Source organism: Psittacula echo, assembly GCF_963264785.1.
Source record: "Psittacula echo genome assembly, chromosome: 1".
NCBI lineage: Eukaryota > Metazoa > Chordata > Aves > Psittaciformes > Psittacidae > Psittacula > Psittacula echo.
The window spans coordinates 122,211,666-122,232,628 of record NC_137735.1 but is presented as its reverse complement, the minus strand read 5'-3'; the positions used below and the strand labels follow the sequence as shown (position 1 = coordinate 122,232,628).

The 20,963-nt window shown below is 39.8% G+C and overlaps 1 protein-coding gene across 1 annotated transcript in view; it reads left to right on the top strand.

Annotated features, from left to right (window-relative positions):
- Nucleotides 1-3,846: 3,846 nt before the first annotated feature.
- ACSS3 (acyl-CoA synthetase short chain family member 3) overlaps nucleotides 3,847-20,963 on the top strand; it is a gene marked incomplete at both ends in the record, with an annotated part of 92,839 nt that continues 75,722 nt past the window's right edge. Inside the window, 2 exons of the mRNA XM_080624119.1 lie at nucleotides 3,847-4,163; nucleotides 12,488-12,632. Of these exons, the coding sequence (XP_080480245.1) occupies nucleotides 3,847-4,163; nucleotides 12,488-12,632 (462 nt within the window). The remainder of the gene's footprint in view (nucleotides 4,164-12,487; nucleotides 12,633-20,963) is intronic.

Sequence of the window (20,963 nt, the reverse complement as noted above, 5' to 3'; positions counted from 1 at the left end):
CGCTTTCCAGAAGCCTGTACAAAGTGGCTTCTGCCTGCACAGACAGATATTTTAACATTTTTATAAGTTCTCATTGTTTGTGTCCCAGCACATTACACACTCATTTCCAGAAGGTAGAAATAAAAAGAAGGTCACGAATTCCCAGCACTTCAGTGGGCAGATGGGTTATCCACCATGGACGCATTGATTTCAGCATTGCATCACTATTCTGAGAGCTGCAAAAGCTAAGTATACCTAAGACCTTTGACTTGAAGGCATCTTTAGGCTGGAAGGCAGCAGTAAAACAAAGAAGAATGGCAAGCCCAAGTATATCTGTGAGGGTTTTCATTTGTTTTGGTTTTGTTTGCTTGGTTTGATTTGGTTGTCCCCATGACCAGATCTCACTGTTGCTAAACAAACCATGCACGAACAACCTTTTATATTCACTAAAAATAGTCAAAATATCTACTTAAAAAGTTCCATCAAAATATGTATTTTATGAAGTAGTAATTTAATTATTGTTAGTGGATTTCAGCTAAAGCTGTGATAAGTTCAATGTTCTAAGACTGAATATTAAGCTGGAAGAATAATTTTATCTATGGAAGAATAATTGCATCTATGGAAGAACAATTGTATTTACTTATGTACTTAAGAGGGTGCCAGTTACTACTACTACTACTTCCATCACCTCAGGAAAATGTGAAAGTTTATATCGACTTGGACTTAACTCTGCATTGTAGAAAACTGTGACTGCCTCTATTTTTCAGACATCAATGGTATACAGGACTGTGAAACTTATTTGTATAAGACTGGCAGTTCTTTGGGATAGACACAGTCTAGGGATTGGACAAAAGGCTATATAGAACCATAGCAAAGTGATTTAACATATGTTCTAATTCTTTAACTACAGTTTTAATTTGTGCTTAAAAAAGGGCTCTAAGTGAAATTTGAATTAGCAAAGTTTGGAAGTCTTGTACACTAGGGCAGTCAGAGCATTCCATATACTGGAGATGATACTTGTAATACTTTTCTGCCAATTTTTTTTCAACATACATACATCTTCAAACAGGCATGTCTTACACTAAAGGATACTGTTGTGGAAAAAAAAATGCTTTTTTTAAATGAAAGAAAGGTTTCAGATAAATAATTTTGCAATTGCATAAGAAGCCAGGCCATGCTTCACGGTTTTGCTGTTAGCTAGACCTGTGCCTAGAAACATGCATAGGTTTTTCAATGAAGTCTACAGCTACAAAGGGAATTGCTACACACATCACTTGACGTTACTTCAGAATTCTTTGTCAAGTATGAATTTCAGAAGCACCAAGTTTTCCAATAAAGAAAAAAATCCTCAGAGAGAAAATTCGTCAATTCAGAAATCTGCTATAATAGTATTTGTAAGTGAACCTTAAATTACTAGCATGCAATTGGGAGAACTAGCAATCCCCTTCTTTACCCTTTTAGTCATAAGTATGACTGTGATGAGTTTAATTAATGAAATATGTTCCATAGATACTCATTAGAAACATTCCTTCAGGAAACAGATATTAGGATGCTAGCTAAAATAGGAATTTCATGCACTTCATGTTCTGATTAAGTTCGTTTGTATCCCCTATGCTTCCAGCATATAATTTCTAGCAGGATATGTATTCAACATGAATACCAGAGAATTAACTGTTGCAATGCAAATTCCTTTGCCAAATGCTTATACTTTCACATTAAACACACACTATGGAGTAGAAAAATTAGCATTGCTCTTCAACACCACAAGAAATATTAGACATCATCAGACACGGCTCATTAGGTGTTTAAATCTCAGGATGATTCTTTCAGTACTAGTGCCTACAACTAACACGTTACAGAATACACAGAAATATTTTAGCTAGCCTGGCCATGACAGTTTTTTCCCCAGCAGGGAAAAGGGAGATGTTCCAGCTGAAAAAATATAGCTATCACCACCCAGAAGCTGCCTGCATCCAGTTGCTATAGGTCCCTTCCTTATTAGATGGACATCCAAGTGTTGGTGACCTAAAAAATGTAGCTTGTAAAGCAATTAATAGGAAGAGTTACACCCTGGGGCGTGTACATAATATACCTCTAATGATCTGATTAGGGAGAGTGGGCTTCACAAATTGGGCTGGGGCAACTGATACTTCTTGTTAGGGCCACCAGTGGCATACCTCAGGTAGACAGTCACTGCACTGGATTCAGCACTGTATGTGACGTAATATAACATAATATTACATATATTATATGAAGAAAGGTGAACTGCAGTGCAGTACAGGATAAGTGGTTCATACAGCACTGGACAACACTAATAGACTCTGCAAGCCATGAGAAACTCTGAGCTGATTATATTTGCCTCAAAACCAGAAGCAGCAACCTGTCTTTATGCTGAAAGGCTATGAGTGGTTTTGGAGGTGACCTAAAAGTTCTGATGAACTTGAACTCTATAGGCCAAATCCTCCACCTCTCTTTTTTTTTTTGAGCCAGGATAAGAAATTGATTTTTGTGTATTAAACTGTCATGGTTTAAGCCAGTCGGCAAGTCAGCCATGCAGTTTCTCCTCCTCCCCCCCCCCCCCCCCCCCGAGGGATGGGGAGGAGAATCAAAAGAATGCAACTCCCATGGGCCGAGACAAAAACAGTCCAGTAACTAAGGTACAACACAAACCATCACTGCTACCACCAATAACAATAATGACAAGAGAAACAACAAGGGAAGAGAATACGATACCACTCACCGAAAAACAAGCCCAACAGAGCAGAGAGTGTGCCCTTCTGGCAAACTCCCAGTTACATCCCTGGGCATGATGTGCTGTGGTATGGAATACCTCTTTGGCTAGTTTGGGTCAGGTGTCCTGTCCCTGCTTCCTCCCGGATTCCCCTCCTCCCTGGCAGAACATGAGACTCACAAAGTCCTTGGTCAGGGTAAACATTCTGACCAGCAACTGAAAACATCGGCTTTATCAGTATTGTTTCCAGGCCAAAAGTCAAAACCACAGTGCTGCACCAGCTACTAAGAAGGAGAAAAAGTGACTGCTGCTGCTGAACCCAGGATATAAACCTACTGTAGTGGGTAAACAGTCTACTTCTCATCCACTTATTTCTTTACCTGTAATGTGATGTTCCTATTACACTAATTCAACAACAGTCAGATAACAGATGCCTGAGTTAACCATGAATATAGAATATATTAGAGTTCTCCTCAGCCATAAAACATTTTTATAACGTGACTGCAGCAAGAATTTCGTGGGAGACATGTGATGGATAGACCCATTATAGCACTAAAATGATTTCTTAAGGAACAAAATAACATCTTTTAAGCTGGTGGATGTCTTAGCTGACTTGTGCATTATAACACTCTGAAACATTACCACCGAAACTCAGCGAGAGTTTCTAAATATACACCAAGATGTGTAAAATAAAACACTCCAAATGTGGATGTCTTCCGGAAAACAGAATGAACTTTTATTCTCAACTCATTATGTCAAAATTAACCCCAGGTATTTGGTGTTCCCTTTCTCAGCCTCTCTCCGCTGACGGTCGCTGCCAAGTGCTGGGAAAGCAGGACGGCCCTGGCACGGCCGGATACCTCCGACATAGCTCCCGTCCTGCAGCTCCCCGGGGTGCACAGGGGACCACCGTCCGCCCGGCCCCGGCGCTCATCGCTTCGCTCAGCACTGCCTCAGCGCCCCCTGGCCGCGGGGCGACGGCGTCCAGGGTCAGCGCCGGGACGGAGACAGCCCCGTCGCGCACCGCGGGCCACGGGGAGCCGCTGCTGCGGCTCCGTCTGGTTCGGTCTCGTCCGAGAGCTTTGTGGAGCCTCAGCGCCCCGTGTGCGGCTCCCGTCCCTTGCAGGCCGCAGAACATGGGCTTCCTGGGCAGGCTGCCGGCGCTAACAAAAGTTTTCGGAGCGGCGGCGGGCCGGGGCGGTGGCAGCGGAGCGTGGCGGGGGTCGGGACGGCCCTGCCCGGGGGGCCTGCTCCCGTGCTGGGCCGCCGCTGCCCGCAGCCCGCTGCCCGGCGGCCGCGCCGCCTCCTCCGGGGGGCTGGGCAAGTACGAGGAAGTTTTCAGGTCTTCGTTGGCGGACCCCGAGAAGGTCTGGGGAGCAGCCGCCGAGCAGATACACTGGTACAAACCCTGGGACCGGGCCCTGGAGAGGGGCCGGCCGGGGGGCGCCTCCTGGTGAGTCTGCTGTGCGCGGGGCCGGGGCGAGCGCGGTAGAGCACCGCTCTGCTGTAGCGGGGAGGGCAGCCTGCCGAAGGGGGCGCGGGTGTGCTGGGTCGCGTGGTTAACACAAAACTGCCCCAGCGCTGGTGGTGCGTGGTCACTGTGCCATAGGAGGTGGCTGCAGAGAGTGGAGAGGTTTAATTATTACGTTTGGTTAAGCTTAATGATTAAAAGGCGCATGGATGAGTGTGTCGGGGTGAGAGAGGAGTTATCGTGTGTGTGGCAGGTGTGACATACACGTGTATCAACCCGTGTGTGTCTGAGGCATGCAGATTAGTGCGTGTGGTGTTCTCCCATAGGACCTCTTTTGAGCATAGGACCTGACTGCTGTGAGCATAGGAAACTGGGCATGAGGTGCCAGGGGAGGTGAGTTGCATGGAAATAGAGGAGCTGTGGCTTTCAGAGTTGTTTAATCTTAGAAACTAAGTAGGTAATAATTTAGAGAATGTGGTTAAGATAAAGTTTGGTGAAAGTATTGGCATTGTAATATATATATATGTGGTGTTAGAGGATGAGGTTAAGATAAAGTACTGGCATTGTAATATATATATGTGGTGTAATATATGTATGTGGTGAATGGCAAACTAAGACAGAATATGACACCCTTCTTGTAAATCACCAGATAGGTTTTCCAGTACTTTCTCAAAGGCAATTTACCTGTTAAAATTTTATGTTGACTACAAACACATTTTTTCAGTAAGTTCACATCATGCTTTTTGATCTTTTCCAATGAGAAGCTGATACAGGATAAAAAAGGCAATGAGGATGAGGGTCATCTTTGGCACATTGATGTTCTTTTCCACTTTTAGCTTTTTCTAGTTTAATTTAAAAAGACATTTAAAAAATAATAATTCTAAAAGTGGAATTAAAAATATTAATAATTCTTAAATCTGGCCAAATAAAGAGATGCAGAACCTGTAGAATGGAGCTTGCTTTCTTATTGGTCTGGTGTTACTCTGTGGCACCTCTGGTAGTGAAAACTATTTATATGTCTTAAGCTGAATGTTAAACGGCACCAGCCAGGCTAAAGCTTATGAAGTCATCAGGGCTATGTGACAGTGAGAAGTCCTAAAATGGATGGATAGAGTCCACTGACCTTGATTTCTAGATCATGGCACTGTTCAAAAAGGGCATGTAGGTAGTATTGCTTGCATAGCAATAGAGAAGAGAGGTCTAGAGAAGAGTCTGGAGCACAAGTCTTATGAGGAGCAGCTGAGGGAACTGAGGCTGTTTAGATGGAGAAAAGAGGGCTTGGAGAAGACCTTATTGTTCTCTACAACTACCTGAAAGAAGGTTGCAGTGAGGTGGGGTTTGGTCTCTTCTGCCAAATAACAAGCAATAGGATGAGAGGAAATGGCCTCAAGTTGTACCAGGGGAGATTTAGATTGGATATTAGGAACAATTTCTTCACCAGAAGGGTTGTCAAACACTGGAACAGGCTGTCCTGAGTCACCCTCCCTTGAGATGTTTAAAAGATGTGTAGATGTAGCAACTGAGGCACATGGCTCAGTGGCAGGCTTGGCAGTGCCAAGTGAATGGTTGGACTTGATGATTTTAAAGCTCTTTTCCAACCTAAACAGTTCTACGATTCTGTGATTAAAGACCAATAAAGCTCATTGGCTCTTGCATTCCTGATCAGAATAGTGAGAATAATGAAGCAGTCAATACAATGGTTATGTTTTAAGAACTAAGGAATGAGAATATAATATAGAAGACATGCTAGAGAGAACGGTTTTGCTATTCAATTCTGTTAAATGTGGTTTGACTTGTTGAGTATGATAAGCTTGCTTACTGAAAGTAACATGGTTAGGTCTCCATGAAGCATTGTGATTTATCAGGTGAAAGTTATTTGACCTTATGGCAGGGATAACTGAACAGAATTTCCTGGGCTGAAGTCAAACTTATCTTCTGAGGTTCTTTTCTGGCCTCACTTCTCACTTTCATCCTTCTCCCTCTGTGGATGCAGATTGCTGCAGACTGAAATTATCTCGTTAACGTGAGCAAATACCTGAAGGGAGGGTGTGCAGACAATGGAGCCAGCCTCTTTTCAGTGGTGCCCAGGGACAGGACAAAAAGCAGTGGGCACAAACCGTAACACAGGAGGTTTCTTCTGAACATCAGGAAACACTTTTTTAATGTGAGGGTTACTGAGCAGTGGCACAGAGTTAGTGGGGTCTTCATCCTTGGAGATACTCAAAAGCCATCTGGACGTGGTCCTGAACAACCAGCTGTAAGTGGCTATGCTTGAGCAAGGGGGGTTGAGCCATGTACCCTCCAGAGGTTCTTTCTGACCTCAATCAGATGCAAGGCTCTGCAGACTCAACATCAGGCCGTAATTATTGTTTCCATGTCAGGTGTCTGTTGACCTGTTGCGGATAATAAAACATTAAGCAATTCAAAGTTGTATAATCCTCTTTAATGTATTAATTTGCAACATGCAATTTTATTATTTTTTTTAATTTAAGTTCCCCTTAAGTGGTAACAGACTGGATATTATACTAGTGTAGTACTGTAATGCCTCTGAAGTACCAGATAGTTAACCTGCATTCAGTGTGCTCAGCAGAATGAAGATAGGCAAGTTCTTTGACGGGAAGACTTACTATAAGAGAGAGAGAGGATACAAGCAGCTCTTTCAGAGGACATGCTGAAGAGGAAACAAAGAGGATGAAACATAACTGAGGAGGAGTCCAGGCTTCCAAGAAAAGCATAGCTTGCTGGTCTAACAGGGTAAAGATGTAGCTGTAGTTCTGAGGTTTACCGAGGAAACAGCTTACAGAGACCTGAAAAATAGTGTTAAGAAGTTAATGTATATGTTTCTTAGTTAGAATTTATCTCCTGTTTTGGAGACATATTATTAGGTGAATTAATAAATATAATTTTTTCAGTATCTTCCTTTATGGCTGCCAAACCTGAGACTTACTTTTCATATATTTTTTAGTCTCATTTGCTTTGGTTGAAGAAACTGAAGGGGGTGGTTAATGTAGTTATAATGTAGCTAATAAGGCAAATTCTTATTTGTCCTCTAAATACTGTAACAGCATGAAAGAAACGTATGGCATGCCCTAGTGCATCTTTAGTCTTTGACATTGGAAATGCTAGTATTATGTTAGTGGGATGCAGAATGATTTCCATAAGGTAAGTGGTTAGTGTTGCCATCCCTGGGTTGTTTGGGTGAAGCAGAAATCCCAGGTATCATTGACTAACCTGCATAAGTGATTGGTGCAGGTCAAAACACCGTCTGGTTTTGTGCACATTAAAAATAAAGAGAAGATCAAAAAAGCATAAATGGCCAAGAAAAGGATGAAGGAATAAAATTGTCTGGTGTCAAAGCCAAAAATGAGACCCAAGTTTTAAAACTCGTAGAATTTGGCTGCAAAGTTCAAAGGAAAACTGTTGTTTGAGTTGGCTTTGAAGAAGTCAAAACTAGAAGCCTTAAAATGCGATAAGGGAGATGTAGATTTTAGATGCTGGGAAGAAAAGTCCGATACGAAAGATAGTGAAACACTTGAATGGATTATTTTAGAATCTTGTGGAATCCCTGTTGTAAAGGTTAAAGCGCATATTTCCTTAGGAATATGGAAACGGTTTTTCCTAACGCATATAGGCAGATGGCAATTCTGCAAGTTAGGCTTTTTTCTCTTATTCCAAGACATAAATGCAATATAAAATCCCATCTGAACTTTAGGAACGTTGCACAGATTGCTTTTCAAATGTTGCTTACACTTTTGAAAAACGAGACAGGATCAATTAACATAATATTATCCCAGAATATCTAATATTGTCATGGTTTTGTCTAACATTTTATTCAGCTTCTGTTCTCACTTCATCTAGAAAATAATTCAGTTGATTCCTGGGAACCTGGCTTGGGGAAGTGCGTGTACCCTGCATGGAATAAAGGGTTTTAGCAATATGTATTTTTATACTTATGGTGCAAAGTAATTTTAATGTAGTTCTTTTCTTTTGCATGTATGCCAGCTTTATTCAGAGCCTTTAGTTTCTTTTTTTTGTTTAATTCTTAATTATCTTTGCTTTGGAGCTGTTAAAGACTAAAAATAGTCTCTGAATGCAGCTACTTTGATTCTTAAGATAGTAGATAGTGTTGGAAATTAAAGCATAGCTTTCGAATATTTGAGTAAACTAAGGCATAATTATGTGTTACCTTCTTCCCTACTGTACTTATTTCATTATGAGGAAGTAGGCTGTTGTCACATCCCACAAAATACTGAATGCAGTAAAAAACCTTCCAGACTGCAGATGGTAGATGTTAAGCTGCATGTAATGGGAGTCCTGCTACAGAAGATGTGAACAGATCAGCACTTTCATGCCCTCTTTTACTACTACCCCTTAAAAAGTTATCAGAGTAGTCTTTTTAAATATGATTGAAGAGGTAAGTGCATGTGCTTGAAATTCCTGTGAAAACATGCAAACTCTGCGAGACCTCGGGCTGAGATGAGACTGGAGCTGCTGAGCCCCAGTGATGAAGAGGCAGTACGTCTGAGGTGACTGCTGTAGGAAGCTTTCAAGAAGCTCATGAAGGTCCTAATGATTAACCAGACTCAAATTATTAAAAAGATGCCTTGTTAGATCTAAGTTATGCATAACGTGGACAATCAAAAGCTGCTGCTTTCATGGATGTGTGGGAAAGAACACTTATCAAAAGATTAGGTAGATATTGTCAGAATGTTAGAATCATAGAATCAGCTGCATGGAAAAGTTCATGATGTCCAACCATTACCCCGGGACTGCCAAGTCCCACACTAAACCATGTCACCAAGGGCCTCATCTACATGGTTTTTGAACACTTCCAGGGAATGTGGTTCCACCACTTTCCTCGGCAGCGTGTTCCAATACATGACTAACCTATCAGTGAAGAAATTTTTCCTAATATCCAATATAAACTTCCCCTGGCACAGCTTGAGGCTGTTACCTCTTGTCCTATCTCTTGTTACTTGTGAGAAGAGACCAGCCACCTCCTTTTCCTCCTTAAATCTTATTGGTTTAAAATGTTACAGTGAAGCAAGCTGGTTTGATACCATAAACAGTTTTAAATTCTGTTGGTTTTGACAGGAAGAATCCTGTAGTTTGTTTTCCACCACAGCATGGGTGGATGGTATTTGAGCTCTTCAGAGACTGCTGGTGAACTGAATGCAGTTTCTTTTATGTATTAGAGTTATTACTGTGTATTCTTTTTATTTGTTTTACTCCTCCTCTGTTTATCAAATAATAGTAATTTCTCAGCATTGGGATCACAGCCTAAAATAAGGTTCTTCAGACTTGAGTTCAATTGGTAAGCCGCACTGAGATAATTGTCTGGTTAGAAACAGAGTAGCATTTTACCGTCCTGTTTATTATGGCAAGATTTACTGGCAGCTCTTACAAATATCCTGCAGATCCACCTCTGATCTTTCTGAAGTCTACTGGAATATGTTCTTTTTGATCCTAGACCTCTGTTTTAAATAGGAGCATCTCATTGATGTCCTTATTCCAGGACTGGGTGTCATACTTTAACCCTGTTTATACCACGCAGCTGCTCAATTTCTCCCCCAGTAACCCCCCCTAGCCCCCGTGGGATGTCAGAGAATTGGAAAAAGGTAAAAGCTATTGGTTGAGATCAGAATGGTTTAATAATTGGAAAAAAAAAGTATAATAAGAAAATAAGAACAACAACAATGAATGTAATGAAAAGCCTTTGACTTAGAGTAAGCACTGCATAGCAACAGCTGAAATGTTGGTGTGTTATTCTCAGGCTAAATCCAAAACACAGCACTGTACCAGCTATGTACCAGCTAGGAAGAAAATTAACTCTATCCCAGCCGAAACCAGGATACTGGGTCCTGGTTTCATGCCGCTGTTTCTTTCCAGCTAAAGTTTATTCAAAGAAATCAAAGTTACCCATAGGTATTAATCTCCTTGAGAATTATTGGATCACCAGAAGTTTGTAGTAACACAGGGCAGCTTTTCAAAGCCAAACAGCTTTTATTTGTTAGCTGGAATGAGGTATTTGAGTATATCCTTAGGTGAAAATAGAGAAGCAAAAGTCTTGCAGTTGTGATCTCAGTGGGTGCATCTGTGCTTCTCTGATCCCGTAAGAGGTTCCCACTTTCTGAATGGGGTAGCAGAGCTCTCATCAGACTACCCATATAGTCTTGGGGGTATGTAGTGGTTTAAGCCCAGCTGGCAACCCAGAACCATGCAGCCGCTTGCTCACTCCCTCCCTTTCCCCCAGCTCCCAGAGGGATGGGGAGGAGAATCGAAAGAATGTAACTTCCACAGGCTGAGATAAGAGCAGTCCAGTAACTAAGATATAACACAAAACCACTGCTGTTGCCAATAATAATAATAAGGATGAGGGAAATAACAAGGGAAGAGAATACAACTGCTCATCACCCACCGACCGATACCCAGCCCAACCCGAGCAGTGATCTATCCCTTCCGGGTAACTGCCCCCAGTTTATATACTGGGCATGACGTGCTGTGGTATGGAATACCTCTTTGGCTAGTTTGGGTCAGATGTGCTGTCTCTGCTTCCTCCTGGCTTCCCCTGCTCCCTGGCAGAGCGTGAGACTCAGAAAGTCCTTGATCAGAGTAAACATTACTGAGCAACAACTGAAAACATCGGTGTTATCAGCGCTGTTCCCAGGCTGAAAGTCAAAAACACAGCACTGCAGCAGCTACACAGAAGGAGAAAAATGACTGCTACTGCTGAACCCAGGACAGGGTATTTCTGTTTTGACCTGCAGTCACATCTTTGCCACATATTTGTTTGCAAGTGATAGTTAGAAATTTATGTGGCAGTGTGATATTGCCATGTGTCATTAGAAGAATATAAGCTCTAGTGCTTCCTCATGTTTTCACCATTCTCAGTAGTAGCCCAGGTGCTATGCTTCCTTGTTCCCTTGTTCATATCATCCTACAGTGATTTGATATAAAATCAATGGAGAACACAACTTTTATGACCATAATACAGAATTTCTCTGTATTACATGAAACAATGCTGGATCCTTCATTGTTCATACAGTTCTTCTTTTATGGGAAGGGGTTTGTAGTAGAGAGTGTTTTTGTTAGTTTTGTGGTCCTTAACTTTCTCCTTATTAATGGTGTAGTAAAGGAGTTGCAGGAAAAGATTGCTGCATCCTAAACATCCTGACTCCTAATTTAATAGTTGCTATTCTTTGACAATAAAGACTATCCCATAGCATGTGTGCATGTGGATATATGAGCAGTATCTAAAATACTCTAATTTAGAGCAGTCATTTACTATACTGGGAAGGTGAAGAAGAAAATACTTCTGAACTAGTAGCGGCTTACTTTAGGCGCTCTGTTTTTACTTCTAGTTACATTATAACAATACACTGTCACAGTAGGGCATCCCCACAGAACTTTTCTGAAACTTTCAACTACGTTTTTTCCGGTTTCTTTTTGTTGTAGAGAGATATGTGCAGATAAAGAAATACAGAACATTATTCAGCGTGAACTTTAATATTTAGATTGTGTCATCTCTCAGTAGAGTCATCACTGTATCTGGTGCCTTCTGTATTTTCTTACTTGAGGATTAGGCTGCGCTTGATTGTTTTATTCAAGCCCCCCTCAATGTAAAATGACAATAAAAATGAAACCTGAGTTTGTGAAGTGTTTTTTCTTAATTAGAAGATGAGAATTTTTTGGCTGTTGAAGAGGCTATGACTCACATCCCTTTAGAGGGGATTTTGAATCACTGATGTAAAACATGGTAATGTCAAATGAATTATGAATGTCAGACAAATCTATAAGATTTTATAACTGTTGGGTTCAGTTTCATTTAGATACAGATGCCTATATGCTTGACTGTTACTGCTAAGAGATGAATAAGAATATTTTGAGTCCTAAACCTGTTCTTAAAAATGGTATGTGCTTGCCAACACAAAGTAGTGTGATAATGTATTTTCATAATGTCAGGTTATTATATGTTATTATTATATGTGAATGTATGCTTTTTCTGTGAAACCTTAGTTATGAAAATCAGAATGATTGATGCAAAGGCAGTTAAATTAAGACCAAGTTTAGCAGATTCTTAGTTAAGTCAATTAAGGTACAGCACTTTTGCTATTTCCAGTAATGGGCTTATTTAGCTTCTTGAGTAAATTGCGAGTTTATAGAATAAAAAATGACTTCCTGAACTGAGTGTAATGTTTTATGAGCTATATTTTAATTGAGTCCTCTTGTTCCCCATAAAAATAATAAAAAAAAGTTGTATTTGTTTGGGAGGCTGGCTGTTACATACTTACAACTTCTCTTTTTAGGTTTGTAGGTGGAGAGCTGAATATCTGTTACAATGCTGTAGATCGTCATGTTGAGAATGGACAAGGAGACCAAATTGCTATTATTTATGACAGTCCTGTAACAAATACCAAAGAGAAAATAACATATAAGGAACTTCTTGAACAGGTATGTTTGAGAATAACCTTGTTACTGAAAATAGGTGGTAAATATTTCAAAGCAGGAAGGTACTACAGAGGTAGAAATGTTCTACCTTGTTAGGCTGTTCCTTTTGCTGCTTTTGCTGTGCTCAGTATTAAATTATAAGCTTAGCTGCCTGTACCCTGTACTAGTTATACTGCACCTAAGAGGTTTTGATCTTCTTCTAGTTCTTCTTCTGCAGTTTAATACTTTTTTTTCCTGGTTGGTTAAATTTGAAACATAACTCTATTGGATTTCTCCCCACCCCCCCCAACAGTTCTTATTTCATGTTTAAAAGGTAAAGCCAATACTAGTCAAGTCACTTGACAGTTGCTACAATAAACAAAAATAGAGTTCCGCAGAAATGAAAATGTTTACCTTGGCTATTGCTGCATATAACTGAGTGTAAACCCAAATAAAATTGGTTTTACAGTTGGAGGGAGGAACTCTAAAGAAAGCTGTTTCACCTGCCCAATTATAGGCTGCAGTGGGGATGTCGCAGTAAGGATGCTACAGTGGAGATGCTTATGGGCCTGCACTAGTTTTCTCTCTGTGGATTTTGACTTCCCTGTTGACTGAGGTAGCTTACTCCCAGCTGGGGTGGTGAATACTCAGTTCTGCATCAGCCCATTCAGATTTTCTCAGTGCCCGACTGCAGCTTGTTGCCACCATCAGTGTTTGCAGTCTGCCCTATTCAGTGTTTTCCGCACTTTCAGCTGTCAGCTGGTGCTTTGCTATCACGTTGCTTCTCTGTTTAGCTGGCTTTTTTCTTTCAGTTTTATATAGCAGTTGCACTTAACACTAAGTACAAAGAAATGTTGGAGTCAAACTCATGTTCTTCCTAAAAACATTTCGCACATTGAAATACATTACAGTCACTCTACTTCACTTAGGCACATAGTGTCTGGTGTGATGTGGACCTACGGTTTTAAAGGATACAGTAATTCAGTTTGAGGATTTTATTCCACTGATGCAAGAAAAAAGAAGTCATCTGGCTACAAAAAATGATAAACCTGTACTGCACTTTATCTTTTAAGGAAAATATGTAAAGCACTTATTCCTCACCAGTATTCTGTTGATTTACCAAGTCCAAACAAGAACTTGGAAATTACTGTGAAGTATGCTGGGTCTAGAACAATTAGCTTCAGTGTTTAAAGAAGTCAGAAGATTTTAAAAGGGCCCAGCTTCTTACCTAATTTTATTTACTTTTTGATGTATATATATACATGACATACATAATATTACCTTTATAAAATCATAATTTTATAGATACAATCTTGTCATGTGCCATATAAATATATACTTAATATATATACGCAATATATATGTATATATAAAATTATATATGTATTCATATTGAAATACATGCTTGTTTTCTTTTAATGAAGTAATACAACATTTTAATGTAAATTATATTAAGTGAACTGTTTCTGTAGAAGTTTCCCCTGAAAAGGAGGAAAAAGTAACCTTTTTAAAGTAGCTTTTGTTTTGCTTCTTAAGCTTGATGTCGGTATTAAGTCTCCTAAGTTTGTGTCTTTTTATTCTATAGAAGCATATGAAATGTTTTAGGATATGGCGGATTTGTGCAGAATGAGAAAATTTGGTAGTTGACATTCACATCCTTTCCTCCACATTTTCTCTTACAGCAGCATTACCAAACCAAATGGAAGAACCGGTTTAAGTTTTCTGAGTGTACGTAGCAGAACTCATTCAGAAGTTCATTAAAATCTTGCTGGTATTTGAGTCCTATCTAAATACTGTTTTTGAATTCTCTACAGTTTGCTCTTCTCCTTACTCAGAAGGGAATATGAGTGGAAGGCTTAATTTGAGATTAAGATCTTTTCTGTTGAAGCTTTCTAGACCACTCTTGTGAAATGAATTTAATGTGGTTTACCTGGTAACTACCGGACACCCGATAACAAAGGTATTCACAAAGAGATCTGCTGAAAATGGGAGACATGGGCTGATGTATTTGGTGTCATGGATCTTGTAGGCGCAGGAGAGACTTTTAAGACAAGGCCTACCAAAACCACTGTGGAGCATGGGTGATGATGTTGGCTCAAAGTCCTCAGTCACTGCTTGTCACTGTGCTCTCAGTCTGCTCAGTGTAAGCTAAAAGTAATATATTTTGTGATTTTGAAATAGACTTTCAGTGCTGCGAATGTTTCATTATAGATCAGTGTAAGTGCAGATCAGACATATGATCAAAGTGGATGAAGCTACTGGCAGGGAAAGAAGCCTTTTGCCTTCTTTCTCAAGTTCCTTTCCCAATTTAAAACATCCTAACAGTGTGTATTTGCGTTCACACTGTTGTTCAGACTGTCCATATCCAATGAATGTTTAGTAGTCTGTCTGGCCATTAATGCCAGACAGACTGATAGTGTAATGAGGATGTCTCTTCTTTCTGGCTTTTGGTTAATAGAGCTTATAGATGGATTCACCAGAAGTTGTATAGGATAACTGTGGGTCACAGCATGGGGAGATGCAAAATTTTATAGCAGGTTGGATCATTTGTTCCATGATCAAACTCATGGTAAGGATGAGAAAAAATGACGTAGGTGTTTGGCTGGAGATAATAAGGCTCCTTCAAGAAGGTGGGATAGCTTGAGCTATGTACTCAGCCTGTTGTTTTCAAATTATCCTTATATTTTCTATTTGTTGCACTGCTTTTCAGATTTAAGAGCTACAGTGATGCTGCAATTTTGATGTTAAGCACCACTGAACTATAAATAATTGAGAGAAATGTTGGAAGCTTGTGAATGTTTAGTGCCCAACCTGTGGGATCTATTTATTTAGTTAGTTATTTTGTCAGAACTGGACTAGAAGGATTGCAGGCCAATTTCAGCTATTCTTTATTGGTGTAAACAATGACAAGATCAGTTTGTGTTGATATTCTGCACAACTAGACTGTCTTCACACTTGGGAAGTCTTGAGAATTACAGTTGCTTAAAGTGAAGCTGTATGTAGTGCATACAGTTGTATTTTAAGTGTGTTAATTATATGTTGTTCCAGATGAAATCTTCCAAATGCAGACAGGAGGAATTTGCCAAATTTAAGACATAAGCAGTCTTCCAGAATGTACTGATTGGCCTTTTTTCTTTAAATGAGGATTGAATGTTGGACTGATGCCAGTGAAATGGGGATGTAGGTGAAAATTTTGAGTATGTCTTGGAAGATTCTCTAATTGCAGTAGTGAGATGGCAGGAAAAGATAAGGGAGACACAAATTCTTTTAGAAGTATTACTGAATCTGGGTAGTATTAGGGAAATATAAAAGTAAGCAGAAGATACAAGTTCATAAGCTTTTGTTCATTTACAAACAATTTTTCTGATTGTGCTGGAAAATACTGCCATTTTCAAGTTAAGGCAGAGGTTGTTAGATAGGGAAAATCCCCTTCTGTTTACATCATTGGGTGTATTTTCTAGAATGCCTCACTTGCTATAAAGAAATCTCAAGAATCTGAGAGTCATTGGGAGTTGTTGATGCTTGACAGATCATGCACACAAAGGCAGTGTGATTTCTCTCTGTGATTCTTTTCAGTAACAATGCACAGCTAACATGTTGAATTCAGTGCTGTAATAAATATTTTCTGAGCGCAGTAACGTGGGAAGATTAGTAAAACCAGCAACTCCCAAGCCTCTGACAGCACTGAATATTACAAAAACATGGATGAGAAAGAAGGGCTTCAGGTTGTCAAAGTGGACTGGATGTAATTTCTTCTGTAGGAAGGTTTTCTCATAATTACTCATCCTAAACTCACTCTTCTTTCAAAATCGCTGTATTGGCTATTGCCAGTTTGGATTTATGTGTATATCTGTCATATATCTGTAATCTCATATCTTCTGTATATGACTGAGGAATCACCCAGATTTTCCTGTTTCTAGTAGTCTTTCTTATTCTTCATGCTTTACTCCATCTTCTTTCTTTGTCTTCTGCCTTGAGAAATGACCAGTTCCGTCTTAGTTAGAAATACTGACTTTCATTTCAGGGCATATCTTCTCTCAGATTTGATTTAGAATTAGAACTAGAATACAGACAGAAAATCCTACTGAGACTGACAACCTCGCTTTATCCTCTTTGTCTGGTAAAACAACATTATCTTGATAAAACTATGTATTGGACTTCTTTAATACTGGTTTCTCTTATCTTATTTAAATCTCGAATGGCATTCTTCAGCGCCTGTCCTAGAAAGATTTAACTGCAATGTCCCTGGGGTAGCTGTTCAGAAATATCAATATTAGTATTCTTTAAAGGACGAGACTAATCAGGAATTTACAAAGAGTGGTGTCTTGGGTTTTTCACATTCCACACAAAAGACTTCCAAATGACACTGTAAAAGTCTGAAGAAGTGGCTGGAACTTGATCTCCCCTAACTGAAGATAGTTATACTGCAGCATGTCAACGTCAGCAGTGCCTACAGTAATGTATAATTTGGCACAGCTTGGACAGATCAGTGAAGCAAAGCCATGCTGAATTAACTATAATAAAACCACTATATGTGGTTTCTGAGTTTTATTTTGGACTAGATTTAGTTTCTTCCTTTGAAATGAATGTCCTATAGCTTACATCAGAGATGTCTGAACATAGCTGTCTTCTAAATCTTTGCTTCCTTGACTTGTGGATTCCTTTATGAAGTGCTGTGCTCACCCTTCATCTGTCTCACTGCTGCTTGATTTCTCTCCCCACTCTGAGTGGATGTTGTCCAAATAATGGCCTTTCAGGGGAACAGATGCTGTAGGAGTTGTGCCTAATACTATGGGCTATCCTTCACAAGTACCAGAAACTTTCCGGGGCAAATAGTTGTCTGGAACCTATCTCTTTTTGTAGAGTGAATGCCATGGCATCACTTCTAATCAAACACTGAATCCATGCCAAGCTGATAAGTATTTAGGATGCTCCATCTCATCCCAGTCCCTTCTTGGTGACACACAGTCCACAGCCAATCTCCGGGAAAGAAAATGACCCTTCCTAAAAATCCCCAGCTTGCTCAATGCAAAGAACTCCTAAGCATCTGAAAAAAAAGGAGGGATAGATTTCTGCAACTAACTGCAATCCTAGCAGCTGTCTGGCAATCCTTCTGCTTTATATTTTTCTTGCAATTTATGGAAGAGTGTACCAGCACCACTAGCACCACAAGGTAGGTCCTTCACACAGTGCTTTACGCACTGCATTTGAGACAGTGTGGCTGGTGTTTTGTGCAGAAGCTTAGGAGAGCTGTTATCAAGACACGCAACATCCATGACGTCAACAGTTGCCAGGGCTGTGCCTGGCACACAGGCAGAGTTGGGACAGGGCACATGGTCTCTGATGGAGCTTGTTGCTCTATAGACCTTCTCTCACAGCCCCTGGGGAATTGTCTCTAAAGGCATAACAGCTCTCACAGTCAATCAAAAGAGCTACACCACCTTTCCACAGCTCTGTGACAAGTGTCCTAATTATACCAGAAACCTCCTAAACACAGTCCCACACTCGATACATGTACAAGAACGGAGTACACACAGGTGGGCATCTGAATCAGTGATTTTGCAGTTCCCTTTGCCTGCTGTAGCAGAGAGTAGGCCAAGGGGATGTTCCTGCATATTGTCTCATGGGGGTTCCCTGGGAATTAAGTAATTAAGAAGAGTAATAGAAGAGTGAAGAGGCTGATGAAGGGGATGGGGGGAGTAGGAAGGAGTACTTTCTGTAGTAGTCTTGGGAAAATGACACAGTGGAGAAGGTGAAGAGCAACCTGCTGTCTTGGTTTGGAGAAGTGTGTATGTGACATGGCTCTTTTTACCAACAGGAAGCGTTTCAGCATGTTTCAGGAACTCTCAGTATTTGAAGAATCCTCTTGTGTTTAGCTTCTATTGAAGGACTCAGCACTGGTGAGACCCAGCCGTTGTTCAACCCACGAAGTTTTGAAGTTCCTCTTTTGAGGATTTTGAATGAAATTTCCCTTTTAGTATCTTTGAAGAATTCTTTTGGCATGGACCAAAACTGCCTTTTTTAACTACTAGGGACAGCCTGGTGATTTACTTCAGAACTGAGTAATTCTGTAGACCTGAACTGCTAATACAGATGTAGTGTTTGTTTGGTGGCTGGGTAAAAATAAAGCCATGTTCACAGGGGGCTTGCATTTGATAGAAGTGTAATTTAAGCCCAGATCTTCAAAGCTGAAAACCTACTTGAGTTTCTTATTATAACACTTGGTCTCAAGTGATTTTATTGCTGAAGTGTCAAATATATTAAAGTGGTAGAGCAATCTTAAACTTGAAGACAAGCAGAAAAATAGCATGCTGGTAGGAAAATAGCAACTATAAAACCTTGAGTGATAAAGTAACCTGTTTTAATGTAAACCATAAATGACAACACACTGTAACAAAGAGGAAGGTTTCATGGCTTGTTACAGTGTAATGAAATGTCACTATTGACATCTCCCCTGCCTTTTTTTTTAAGAAAGAGTGATTGCTTGGATGTTTCAGGGTTTCCACATCGATCTCAAGGTCAATATAAACCTGTAAAATAAACTGTTCCCTACTCTTCCAAATAGCTGCAGATATAGTGTTTTATTATTTATATGTAGTCCAGATGTTCTCTGGCTGTGAGAAGGATGAGGGAAAGGGCACAAGGAATATCACAGGTACTCATGTAGTATGTTGGGTTATTGTCTTCAGTGCCATTAAACTCTAGGATAGGGAGGTTAAGTGCAGACAAGCAATTACTGGGTTTGCATGGAAGAGGTGATTCCTGTCTGTGGCATGCTACATACATTCTTCAAGTACAATTTACCTATGACTGGTTTCAATAAAAATTATTTAAGTACATGCAGACCTCTTCACTGTCTCCTTCCTGTGGCCAAGTACCAATGTTATGTAGTTTGTACAGAGGCATAAGAAGTCTTCTATTACAAAATTACTAATGATGATTTTTAAGTGATGCTTTTTGCCTTTAGCAGGCAAATATCTAGAAATGACTGTAAATGCTGGTGGCATGGCAGTAAATTCTAGTTGTGTCCAGGCCTTGTTGATTTTTGTTGGGTTTTGATAGCATATGTCAGTTCCATATAGTATTGATAAGTGTGAATAGGTCTATAATTAAAGATACTTTCTTTTGATAATCAGTAACATTTAATATAAGAGGTCTGTTATAAACAAGTCGTGTACATACCTTAGTTTGTGTGAATTTTCAGCTTGGTATGGTGATCACTTTGCCTTAAACACTTTCTCTATTGTGGTTTAAAATAACAGCAGGGATTTATGCAATGTTTATAAAAAGTGTAAGCTGTACTGTCATTTACTGATACAAGCATGCTTGCTTGGGCCTTCTGTGTTTCCATTTTCTTAAATCCTCAGGCAGAAGTGTAAAAAATATGCATAGTTTAATTGTGGATGAGCTGTGTATTTAATGCAAACACAGGTCAAATGCATGTGGAGCTTCTGGATGTTAGTCTCAGGTTGCTGAAAGTCTGAGCATGTTCCTACTAAAGAGAGAAGCAGTACATAATGCTGTATTATTCTCTTCAGTACATGTATTACATAGGCTTTTAGATTTGGATGTAATTGCCTATGTTTTCTTGAATATGACCATAAAAGAAAGAGCCTAATGCCTGTAAGACTTGGAAAGTAACAGTGGTACTAGAATTTGAAATATTATACTGGAATAAAGCAACTCTTCAAATAGAGAAGACCCAAAATTTGATTAATAATATAAATGAAAGTAAAACATTTCAAAGAAAATCTATCCTCCTGTCTAGCTTATCCTTGAAAAACAGGGTCTTTCCCTCGTGCTCTGCTTGCCCAACATGTATTACTGGCCTAGGTGCTCCCATTGCTTGCGTTATTTGCTGGGTCACTGAAAACATCTTTTGCTGCTTCAGAAGCTTGAATATTTTCTATTTGACAGGCAACATCTGCCTGCTGCTCTCAGGAGTTTGTCTCCCCTTTCCTTTCTCTCCAGTCTGATAGTACCTGAAGAAAAGTCTTTCATGGGACTAAATTTTGCTTGAAACCTTCTCTGTGTGATAAATAAATAAGGAATAATGCAGTTCAGGTAAGATGTGAGGGTTACCTATGTGAGTAGTTTCCTATTACATTGATAGTGGAAGAAATCAGAATGTTTCAACTTCTTACACTTATTGTAGTATTTTCTAGTGAATGACAACCTCTTAAAGAAGAGTTTTGCTACTGTACATGAGTTCCACTGTATGACAGAGCAACTCTTTTTTTTTTTTTTTTTTTTTTTAAACTTAGATATCCCAAACTTCAGATATCCCTTCCCAGGGAATTTAGCTTTTTAGTCTTATTACTAATGTAAAACTATTACGAGCAAAACTCCTGTTCT